Source organism: Athene cunicularia (assembly GCF_003259725.1).
Source record: "Athene cunicularia isolate RWA chromosome 18 unlocalized genomic scaffold, athCun1 chr18_part1, whole genome shotgun sequence".
NCBI lineage: Eukaryota > Metazoa > Chordata > Aves > Strigiformes > Strigidae > Athene > Athene cunicularia.
The window spans coordinates 8,749,105-8,761,637 of NW_020799123.1; the positions used below are offsets into that span (position 1 = coordinate 8,749,105).

The following is a 12,533-nucleotide window of genomic DNA, read 5'->3' on the forward strand; positions in this document are numbered from 1 at the left end:
ATAGCTGTGCTTCAAACTTCCATGTGTGTGTATTCATCCACACATATGTATATTCTTTCTCTATTAAAAACTAGGTTTCATCTGAGTGCTCTGCTTTTGAACATGATCCTGGGTTTGTGAGGATGCTCAGCAAGTCTTGCTTTTGTTCCAGTACAGAATGAAACCAACTTTCAAATGTGCTACAAATTTGATCACATTTTTTACTCCATCAAAGACAATTTTAATTTTCTTTCTATATCAGAGTTTATGCCTGGATTCACCCCTCCTAACTACAGGTTCCTAATTGAGGTACCTAATTTGACAGTCTGGTGGCCCCAGGCAACCTCTGCAGTGGTGGAGGAGAAAAAGCACCTAACCAAAGGCAGTTCAGACCACCTAAACCTAAAACGTCCTGTCAGGGGATCCTGCTTCTCTCTGTTGGCAGTGACTACACACCTACTTGGGCACTTGAAGAAAGTACACACTTAGGTAAAATTAACAGACAGATTTAACTGTACTTTTTCACTATTTTTTTCTCTACAGCAAATTGATGAGATCTGGAGGGAAGTGAGATGGATCACAGAAGCACTGCAGTATGCAAGATACAAGCAGCCAGCAGCTGGCCTACCCATAAAGAAGCTTGTGGATCTTTCAGAAGAACACTCTCAAAAGAAAATCAGTTCAACCTCTTCACATCTAGATTGTCTTCCTTCACCTCCCCCTTCACCTGAGGCTAGAATCCAGAGGAGAAAAGCTGTGAGTGGTAAGAGAATTTTTCTGTGTTAATCAAGCAAAATCTTTCAACCCACTTTTAATTATAACAGTTCTTGTTTGTCTTTTATAAATTTTATTTTATTAATTTATTTCCATGCCTGCCACGGTATTTTAACAATCATTTTCCCAGTCATTTGCAACTCAATATCCTGAGATCCCTCTGCCATCTTTACAATCATTTTGTGCTTTCAACTACTCAGAATAATCGCTCATCATCAGCCAACTTTGTCACCTCACTTTTCCCCATCATTTAATGAAGAGGTTAGAAGGGACAAGTGCTATCACTGCCATCTCCATGATGTTCAGAATTAGTAAAATCCATCCATAGTGAAAGCTGACTACTTCATTTGTTGTCCACATCAAGAATTTGCTATCAATATATGGAGAGATCTTTATCCCAATTACAGCTTCATTTCTTCAGAACCTGTGGTAAAGAACCTTGTCAAAAGCTCTTCACAAATCTAAGGATGCCTGCGTATTAATTGTGCACATGTTCATAATCTACATATCTGTTCTTCACCATAGTTTCTAATAATTTGTCTGGAATCTAAGTCAGACTTTTCCATAGTTTCCATTTGTCACCTTCTGTTTCTCTAATACTACAGCCATTTTCTATCCATGCTTTGACTGTTCCTCTGCTTTGGAGCAATTCTTTCTTACGCTCTTCTTTGTTTTGATAGAGCAAATTCTAGTGCAAATAGTCCAGTTTGATTTAACAGTGATTTTCACATACCTCAGTGTTCTCAGTGTTTTAGACAAGCACTTTAAAACCCAGAATCACACAAATAAGTACCCACCTCATTGACCATTATTGCTTCTCTGAACAGCTGGAGAATTAAACTGATGAAAGAAATGGATCACAGCAAATAAAGATGAAGCCAATTAAACAGTAACACCTTATTTGCTAACAGAATAAGGACTCTGGAAAAAAATGTAAACCATCATTCTGCTGAGCAGTCTTTTAAGCAACAAGAAAATGAAACAGTGGAAACAAAAGCAACAGATGCTATGTTAAACAACTGCCATGACCGTTTTGGTAATAATAATGTTTTTTCAAATTGACAGTTCTATACAGTTAAGAAAAATGAATAAATCTACTCTGATTAGATTAGGTTAAAAGAAAATAAACCCAAAGACAATGGTGCTTTGATTTGCTCCATTACACAGTGATGTTCTTTCTCAGCATCTCTCCCTGAGCTAATTTTTTCCCTGCATTACAGACTATGAATGCAGAATAATCCTTAACTCTGGCACCATGTAACCTAGAGCATTATCTTGTCCTGCATGGGCTTGATTCATTATTGCTGTGCTATATGGTAATTTACACTAGGTCAAAGTGAACAGTCAGCACTGTATAAAATCTATGGTTTTTTCCTTGGATCTAATATAAACTATCCAGGGCAGTGGAGCATCAATCCATTCTATCACATATGCCACTATTTATGTTATCGATCCTTCTTACAGCCAAAAGACAGCAGTGATTTTGGTGACAGTGTGAGTTTTGCTCAACTAATTCACATTTGCCCTGATGGGCAAATGGGTAGTTTATGTTCATCTACCTCCGTGCCTTGCCTCAAGCCTTTTAACACACACATACATACAGTTGCACCCAACTCACAGTTACAGAGGTATAAATCTGGAGTAACTCAACTGACATCTTTAATAAAAACATAACCCAGATTAGAGATTTTCTCTCTCCCAAATCTCCATCTCTATGAAATTTGGTGAAAACAAGATAAAGTAAAATGGATTCTTTGAGAACTTAGTCCCAATTTAAATTCACATTCTTCCCTGTATGTAACAGAATAAATGAATCTTTTTTGGTTTTCCTAATTCTAACACCACCTCACTAACGCATCTGTAAATCCTCTCTGACTACTGTCTTTGCTGTCACCTAGGCCCGTGGACAATGCCACAGAGGAAACACACATACATTTTCAGAATTGTAGATTTGATTCTGAATTAAAAAAAAAAAAAAAAACAAACCAATCAAACCACAACATAAATGACAAGTAAGCAAGTTCTCTCCTGTGCCTGTCTTCTTAGTGTTAATCAGTTCTCTTTGCAGATTCTCAGCCCTGCTCAGATGAAGAAGGCTGCTCGGAAGTATTCCTTCCAACTGACAGTGACTATGACTCCAGTGATGCATTAAGCCCCAGAGAACTAGACCTGATTTACTCCTCCTCACATGACATAGCCCAGCAGGCAGGCAGTGGCCTGGGTGGCAGTGCACCTGATGTTCTCCAAGTCCACGACATGAAGCCGTGCCTAACACTGAAAGAAGGCCCGACAGAGCGTAGTGCCTTTGATACTAATGCTGAATGTTGCACAGAGTCTATGAGCAATCTAACAATGTCAGGGCTTACATCGAAAAGCATAGACAAGTCCTCTAACTCCAAGCAGCCATTGAGCTTTTTAGGAAAAAAAAAGCTAGGGAAACATCAACACTACAACTACTTCAGCCGGCATCATCGCTGGCTGCGTGTGCACAGCGAGACACAGTCTGGCTCTCTGTCTGAAGGTGTGTATACTCAGCATCTCATGAGATCTCCAGATTTGTCTCAAGAACCTACCTCCAGTGAGCAGTTAAAGATTTCCATTGATGGTTCTCGGAGCACTTTCTTGCCTCATGCATCCAGCCTTCCAGAAGATGGGAAAGGCAAGTATGAGGAATCAAGGCCGAATGTCCACAGGATACATGTGGAGCCTTATAAAACAACACTTCTGGATGAGGAGGGCAAGTCCTGGGCAACAAGTGCACAGTCTGTAGAACACAGGGATGTGCACAGTGCTATGCAACAGATAACAGGTCCAGATGAGCAGTCGGGTTCTGCTGTCTCAGAAGTCTTCAGTAGCACACTTTAAACCCAGGCTCCTGCCTCTCTTCCCACTGCTCCCCATTATGCTCATACTTTCAAAACCACTTGTAAAGATTCAGTTCCTGAAATGGCAACTCATGCCACTCGAAAGAATCCTAATCTTTTGACTTTATCACCAGATTTCTGGTCTTACAGGGGTATCTGTCATGATGCAAGCATATTATTGGCATCTGCAGTTTTACAGGTAGAGTCATAACAGTCACCACATAACAAAACAATCTGTGGCTGCAAATCTAGTAATCAGGTTTTGCAGTTCTCTCGATTTCCATGTTTCTCTGAGCATGCAAAATTTTAAGCATGAGTGGTTCTTCCTGCAAGTTAGCAGAAACTGTAACATCCTTGGTGTCCTCATGTTAGGACTGTGTCCTAAACTTGTATTAACTTCTTTTGCACCATTTCCTAAAAATTTTTCTACTTCTCAGATGTCTTGAATGGATTTAGGTTGCATATAACTAAAGTGCTAACTGGTATAGTAACAAAGTTAACGCAGAGTTTCTAGTCACAGAGAAATGAAAATCCTTTCAATATCTATAAAATGCAGTCAACACCATCTCTGAATGCTGTTAGAGCCTGACATAATTATCACAATGGGTTTTTTCAGGAGCTTAGATTTCAAATTATGTGAGTAGCAAGTTATTTTAAAAGCTTAGGAAGGTGAACCTTTGAGGTCAAGAGCAGGCAGAATGAGGCCAAGTTCTGAAGAAATAATATGCAGGGTCTAAGTGAGATTGAAGCAGAGCTTGGTCTCATATTCTGCCCACCACACAGAGTGGATTTCTTTATGTTGGCAGCATTCTCATACACCCATTGGAAAGACATGCCCCTACTTTTGTGCTGAATATCCATTGTAAACTTCAAGCGTATTTGATCACCATGTCTGAAACTGGGATATTCTGGCAATTCGGATTAGGGAAATTTGGGGTGCAGTTTGAATCCAAGATTTGGGGGGGGGGGGCCACCAATAAATATTAATATCTTAAGGCGGGTAGGAGGTGGTGTTTTAGCATGCTGTCTTTTCTAAAGGCAGATCACAGTGAGTCATGATTTTGTCTTCTGCAACTAGAATAGGACTTATAGTACTACAGAAGATGATCTCAAAAATGAAATCTATATTAATGAGAACCATAACATTTGAGTCGCTAAGAAATGAACTAATGTGGAGAGAAACCCCAGCTGTTGCACAAGCTTTAATTTTTCTTAAACAGTTCTTGAAGTTTAATTTTATAGGCCACATTCCTGCTGGTTAAATTCCCTCACTCCATGTTTGCGCAGCCTTCTACCTTTCAATTTTTCAGCCTCCAGGTGGGTACATTCTAAGGCCTCCAATAAAGAGATTTGAGTTAAATAGTTGAGTTTACAAGTCCTTGAGGTAAAGGTAAGGATTTGGGCCCATGATCTGTGGTCCTTATTAAAATAGCACTTCCATAACCCCAGTGCTATTAAAATCCCTGTGAACTCAATCCATAAATTCAAAAATAAATGTTATTCACTATTTTATGCCTGGTCAGTATGTGGAAGCCAAGAAGAGTCTTTGCAGTGATATAAGGGCAAAAACTTTCTATAAGGGATTTACATTTGTAACTTCTCTTTTTGCAAGAGGGAAGTTAACTTTTTGCACCAAAAATATTCATTCATTACTTGATCCAAAGCTCAGTAAGGATGGAAAGACTTCCATTCACTTCCACAGGGTTTGAATGAGACCCACACTGAAAATTCCTGTGGGTGAGAAGATGCGGGGGGGAGCAGAAGTGTCAGTGCCAATTTGCAGCTAGAAGGACACACACTGTATGTTTTATGCCACATGGAACTGCATGGGGAAAACCTGACTCACACACCATAGAACCAAACAGTGATGTTTTACTGTCACTGACAGCAGTAACAGCTTGTTACATTAGATTAAGTTCATTAGCAGAAGGCTTTTCACCAGGGAGAGCCGGAACAATGTAATGCTCATATTCGGAAGTCAAAATAATTTACATTGTTTTCTAGTACACAGTACCTAGCCCAGGCTCCCCTAATCTGTTTAGCCTCTAAGTAAAACTGCCATAAAACTGTCTATTAAAGAATAAAAATAACAATATGCTGAGGCCATATGTTTTTGCAGGAAGTGACGAGATAAAACACGATGTTCCCAAATGAAACCCACCTTGCTTTGCTTTGGTTCTTCAGGAGCGGTGAGGCAAGAAGTAGCAAAATCTACCGCAGAACAGGTACACACTGCTGGTTAGATAAGGATATAAAAATCTCTCGTTATCTACTCCTGCTGCTGGACTTTTTCAGTAGTCGTGTATCTAATAAAGCACTGGATTCTTTACTGGTAGAAAGGGCTTGACTTCATCATAATCTGTGCTAAAACTGAATTTGACTCTGGGGGTGCAAATGCCAGCCACAATCTACCCCATCTTGATTTTTAACCTTGTTATATGGAAGTAGTGTTTACGTAATGGCCAATGGGGCATGCTTCCTTGATCCTATTACCTCCAGACTGAGGTTCTTCCACATAACTTCAAATAGTCAAAGTAGTAACTGATAGTTCTAAATACTTCTGGTTATAAAGCACTGAATTATCTTTTGGTAGAAATCCATGTTCTTTGCTCAAAATTGCTATCCCTACCTATTTGGTGGGTGACTCAGTAAAGCAGCTCCTTAAAAGAATAGTAATTAACGCTAAGAGATAAATAAATAGTAGAAAGTGGTGCCTTTCAGCTACTGTCATAAGACTAATAGTAATATTAATCATAATACTTCTGTGATTCTCTTAGGAAGATCACTCACACTTTTCACAAGCAACTATAGCAATTCAGAAGAATCCTGCAAAATACAGCACTGTTGTCCTCACTCCATAGAGGCATGAGTGACTCTTCTGAGTAGAGCTTATAGAAAAGGCTCACAGTCAGGAACCAAATTAAAATTAGGAACTCAGACCCTTGCTTTAATTACTAGGAACCCTTTCTCCAGGTTGAGCTAGAGTGCCCCTCCAAGGATTCTTGCACAGAAACGGGAAATGCTGTGGCTCAGAGCCCACAGCATACTAGAATTTCATTAGCCAGCAGACAGCTCATTCAAATGAGTCTGTACCCACTTATATCAGCTGAAGCTCTGCTCTAAAATGGGGTACTTGGGCTTAACAAACTTTGGATATCTTTCTCTCCTACTGACGTATCTTGCCACAGAACCTTTGTCCTGCATTTTCCAGGGAGTATACATTCACCTGGGCTGAACCCAGTCCCTCCTATTTCTAAGCACAACATGGACTAGCAAGAAAATAATATAGTGCTAGTAGTATGACTCTGCAGAAGAAAAACAACAACATGGACCATACTTCCTATGGTCTAAAACTTTCCTGTTTCTGCTGGTAGGAAGCGAGATATAGATAAATGGCAAGGTTTATACTCAAAATTCCTAGAATCTGCAAGAAGGCGGTCTGCCCATGGACAGACTGCCTCAAGAAACCTGTGGCTCAAGCATTTATTTCCCATGCTTGTATTATTTTTTCTTTGTCTTTAGATAGTAACAATTGGATTTTCTGTACACTAAGAGCACACACAGAGAAATATATAAATTAGTATTTTTAAATATAGACATTAAAGGGGGAGGGGGAAGATGGAATATTTTGTCCTGAACATTTATGTTTAGAGTGTTTTGGAAAGAGATGGTGCATCTTTAAATTCTCTATGGTATAAAGAAATGCATTAAGTTGCTGGTCAACTCTTTTAAGGTGTTTAAATGCATGGCTCATGACTGTTATGTAAAACTTCAATACAGCCTTACAAACAACAAGGGTATAGTGTATTTGAAAATATGGTATACAACTTGGAAACTTACTCTGAATTTCTCTGAGGTGTTGAACTTTGCCATTAGCAAAAAGTATTTTTAGTAAAGAGGCCTTGAAATTTCAGACAACGGAGATTTCTTCAGGTGGGTCTCTGATTTTTCCACTACAGAAAAACATTAAATAGCTAGAATACTTTATTTGTAAGTATAATTTATCTTTTGATTCCATGAAGTAACATTCATAAGGCTAAATCATGCCCAGAAGTGAGAAGTAGAGCTGTTGCCCAGTAGATTTTCTGCAAAAACCAAGGGCAATGTTCCCCAGGGTGGGCTGCACATCACACTCTGGCAGCGTGCTTTGCGCAGGAGTTCCCCCCTCTTCTGTGCAGACACCAACTACAGCCCTCTCTTCTCATAAGTAAGCATCTTCAAAGTCATTAGGAGTCACTCTGTTGATGTGACTGGGCTTTGGAGCAGGCCCCATACATTGATGAAAATTCTACAGACCCTACCAGCTCAGAGACCATCTCCCCTGGGTGCTGATGTGTGTGAGCTCTTACCCAGCTGGCTGTCTCATACTGGGCTTTTGGGATGAAATAGGCTAGAATAGCTTCCTCAGCACCCTGGGCAAGATATAGCCTTTAAACCAGTCATCCTATGATAGGGTAAAATGTTACTAAGCTTGTCTGTCACTAGGTTATAGAAAAGCTCCTATTTTCCTGTCAAATAGTAAGAATAGATTTTTAATGTTTATTGTTATTTTCATTTTCTTCCTTGCAAAAGCTACGTGACATTGATCTAACAGTAGAGAAAGTGATTGGTGTAGCACTAACCTACCTTATTACTGTGAACTGTAGTAATTTATTGAGCAGATTTTAAGCTAAACGCATGGACTGTTTGTGTTTTACTTCATATAAAGGTCAGTTTGGGGCCAATCCTGCTGTCCTTGGACCTCATTCCAGGCTCTTTTGCACCAGTGTAAATCAAGAGTAGTTCCACTGAAGCTGAGTCAGGTATTACCTTGTATAAACCGGGATACCTCCACTCGCTCACAAGGCTGGCTCCGTGTCCGCTGACGGTCTGGATCAGTGGGGTCATCCTGAAAACAACACATTTATGCTGGTGTAAAAAATGATATGTGTAAGGAAGACAAAAGGGTTTTTATCTCATGGAATATTCCCCTAGAGGTCACAGGGACTGTTGTCAGAACCGGGCTCAGAGAGCGAGCCCACCATGCTGCTGTGCTACCAGTTGTACTGGGGGGGAAATGTGGACTGCATAATGTATTGCTACATTTTATAATAGGGACCAAATTTCTCTCCCGTATTATGCAAATGAATCCCCTACTGAATGCAATGGGAGTTCCAGTTATTTTGCTGATCAAAATGAAGACTGTTTAGGGTTATTGGGGACTTGGGGGAGGGGAAGAGGGGTTGTTTGTTTTTTTCCCCTCAGAGAAAAAGTAATTTAAGTGAAATGTGCAAGGCAGTGTTTAATTGCTTCCTGCCTTGTTTGTACATAGCAATTTGGCTGTTTATTGGTTGTCTTTGTTCAGATTTTTATTGTAACTTGTTGCTATATATGCAACCAAGCGTATGTTAAAGTTTAAACTTTGGTACGTAATAATGCACAATTTTATGTGCTTTAAAACTTTGTAAATATATAGATGAACAATGTATGCTGTGCTAACTGTGATCTTGGGACTTGACACAACAGTATTTTCATGCTTATGTACCTGCAAATGGTTTGAAAATAGCAAAATATATATTGAGGATGGCCATGAGCCAAGACTAAATGAGTGCCGTATGACTCATGCTTCTTTAATAATTCCTGAAAGAGGCATGTATAGTACATAAAATAGACAATAAAAATAATTTTCAAGACTACAAATATTTTTTATAACTTCAGATATTAAATACTATTTTAGAAAAAAGATTGGTTGGTAAAAGAAATCTTAGGTTTATTCAAGTGAATCGTTGTCATAAAAATGTTCTTAACATAGATTTTTTTGTTTGATCTAATATCATAGAAACCTAGCTCTTTTAAGATTTAGAAGACTTGAAGTTCTCTTGCATTCTTACAATGCCTGTGATCTTCTAAAATGATGTACTTCAAGACTTCTCCCACATTAACAAAAAAATGCTAGTGTATACATTCACATAATCCTAAATACCATGTGTACTTGTGTATAAGCTTTAAACTGTATTTTTTTGAAACATGTTATATTGGACCATCATCAAGTACCCATGTATGTGAGCTTTACAATCCATGGAAATCTGCATGTAGTTTGTGTTTTTCCCTGAATTCTCTTATTTTTATTGGAAAGTGACTTTTCTAAGACCAAGCTTTCAAATATAGTCTCCAAATTTTGATTTTGATCTACATACTCAGAAATCAAAATGAAATAGGCATGGCTTCCAGAGCTTGTGGGTAAAAATAACCTCCTTCCCATCAAAGTCAACAGAAATCGAAATTCAATTTATATAAACGTAAACGCCTTAATACAGAAGTGCTTTCTGGGTAGTCAGATTTGAAGTGGCATCTTTCTAATGTGTGTTTCCCAACTGCAGCAGTTGCTAGCATACAAGCATCTTTGCATCAAAGCACCGAACAGCCTAGTAATCTCGCAGGCTGACAGACTGAGCCCTCTTCCCCCACGCCTGCGGGCTGTCGTACGGGCTCTGCAGCCTTCAGCTGCGTATTTACAATGACAGACAGACAGAATCTGCTGTGCATTTCTGGTGTGAATCCGTGCTTGCAAGCCACGTTGTAAACATACTGTACTGCGGGGCTGTATAATCTGCTTGTAGTCGAGAAACACCCCAGATATTACCTACTGCAGGAATTACCTTATAAAAGTGAAACACACTCTTCTGCTGTGATTCCTGTTTTTCACATACTCTTGTATACAGAAAAGCATGGCAACATTTCTAATGTAGTATAAAATTGAGTTACTGTATGTAAGCAAGAGAAGTATGAACAACTCCATTTTGACTGCTGAAGTGAAACTGGAAAGATTGTGCGTTGGGTCACTGTTTAACTTGTTTCAAAGACAGACAGGTTGCTAAACGTATTTTAACTACCATACTGTCTGAGCCTCTCAAGGTTCCATGCACTGTTCTCCCTTTTGTACAGGTAATGCCATAATTGGAATAAGTGACATGCCCAAGGTCACACACAGAGCTTGTGACAGAGCAGGAACACAATTTTCTGACTAACATCCTTACACCACCATCAGTCGATTATCCATAGCTTGTGCACAAGTATATATGGTAATGTAAATGTTGACAAATGTCTGTACTTCAACCATGACATGCCAACTCTTTGCAAGCTTCAGAATAACAGCATCTTACTGGAGTATCTGTGGATATTTCACACATGGAAAATATTTTAACCAAAATGCAGCCAAAGTGAAGTTAAGCAGCAGAGCAAAATAATTCTTAAAATGTAAGATAAAACATGACTGTCAGTCATTTCTGCTTCCTTGATTTTTAATTTCAAAACATTGAGATTGTTACCACATTTACTAAGTAAGTAAAAGAAAAAAACCAAATGCAAGTAATTAGTCATATACAGTAACCTAAGAAATTAACCAGAAAAAAACACTGCAAGACAAAGAAGGATTTCTGTGTGCATGTACTTAAATTACTTTGGTGCATTTTTGCATGTACCATACATTTTTTAGGGCCTGGTTGTTCATATGTTTTGCTTGCCCCGAACTGAGGTTTCTTCTTTATATAAGAAGATAAGTAGGTGAACACTGCAATTCTTACAGACCATTATGACAAGTTTGCCATGGTTTCTTGAAGGACAGTGCTGTTTTATAATTGCCTCTGTGTTCTATGCTGTTTTACTGAAATGCTTTTAAACCAACTGGAAAGAAGTTAACAAACTCTTACAGGCATGTTTTTGACTTGTTATTCTGACAGCAAAAGATAATAATTTTGCTGTTCTATTCAAATGTATTAACTTATATAAACTGTCATCTCTCTGAGCAAACTATTAACTTATTTTTTAATTCTGTCTTTAAATAAAAGCTTTGGGTTTCATTGGGGGTTTTTGTTTGTTTTGCAAACACACAAAAAATCTTTTATTAATAAGCTTCGCTGTTCTCTTCCCCAGACTGCTGTTTTCAAACTCTCTTTTCAAACAAATATATGTTCATTGAGAAAAGCGTTATTAAAAGGTTTCTAGTTTCTTACCGTTTTTAATTAATATTAATTAATCAGTCCTAACTAATCAGTAGGACTTCTCCTTACCTGTGTGAATAACAGATCTAATTATTCTGATTTTTCTGTTCATCTTTATTATAGCAAACACGCAGGAAAAAAAATTCAGGCTGAATCCTCTGGTCTGCTGCTCACATACACACTCAGTTAACAAAGAAAAAATTGTAAACTGAGGAGAAATTTTTGAGCTTTATAAACTAATATTAAAGTCAATTTAAAGACAAAACAGCCTTTTATACCAGTAAATATAAAAGCTTTGTTTTGGAAATACCAAAACAAAAATCACTGAATTTGGTGATATGGGCATTTTTTTGACTGAATCAATGCAATATTTTCAAAATAAATTATTTTAAAATTTCAACCAAATTTGATTTTTCGGGAGAAAACAAAGGCAACACCAAAACATTTTGTCCAGCAATGTTTGTAGTCACTTTCTGAAAATCCTAAAGCAAAACATTTTAAGTGTGGATGCCTTCATTAAGTGGTAATAAATAAATCTGTAACAGACTGAAACACCCTCTCTAAGAACTGCCAACATCTGCCACTGCTGTTGATTTCAGTGGTACTTGGGAGTGCTCCTTACTTCTGAAAATCAGGTATTTTAAGTGCTTAGTATTAGTCACACATGTATGAGAACGTGGCTCTGGTTCCCCTCAGCTGTGATCATTTCTGGACCACAAAATATTTTGCCACCTACATGCGGGTTCCTCACAAGAACCTGCACGGCCTTTGCCTTTTCTCATATTGCTTTTTAAAATGTTTGAGAAAGGAAAAGGTTGCTTTTTTTGCTTATCTCTTTTTTTCTTGAATGGTTGCAGTAGGGAGCTAAATAAGATCTTGGGCTTGAATAGTTTAACGCCTGATTCTCATGGCTGTAGATGCTCTGATCCCGCCCCCC

The 12,533-nt window shown here is 38.4% G+C and overlaps 1 protein-coding gene across 1 annotated transcript in view; it reads left to right on the forward strand.

Moving 5' to 3' along the window:
* Positions 1–3,878, forward strand: part of ANKFN1 (ankyrin repeat and fibronectin type III domain containing 1) — a 63,029-nt gene extending 59,151 nt beyond the window's left edge. Inside the window, exons 16-17 of the mRNA XM_026861086.1 lie at positions 523–742; positions 2,822–3,878. Of these exons, the coding sequence (XP_026716887.1) occupies positions 523–742; positions 2,822–3,618 (1,017 nt within the window). The 3' untranslated portion in view covers positions 3,619–3,878. The remainder of the gene's footprint in view (positions 1–522; positions 743–2,821) is intronic.
* The last annotated feature ends 8,655 nt before the right edge of the window (positions 3,879–12,533 follow it).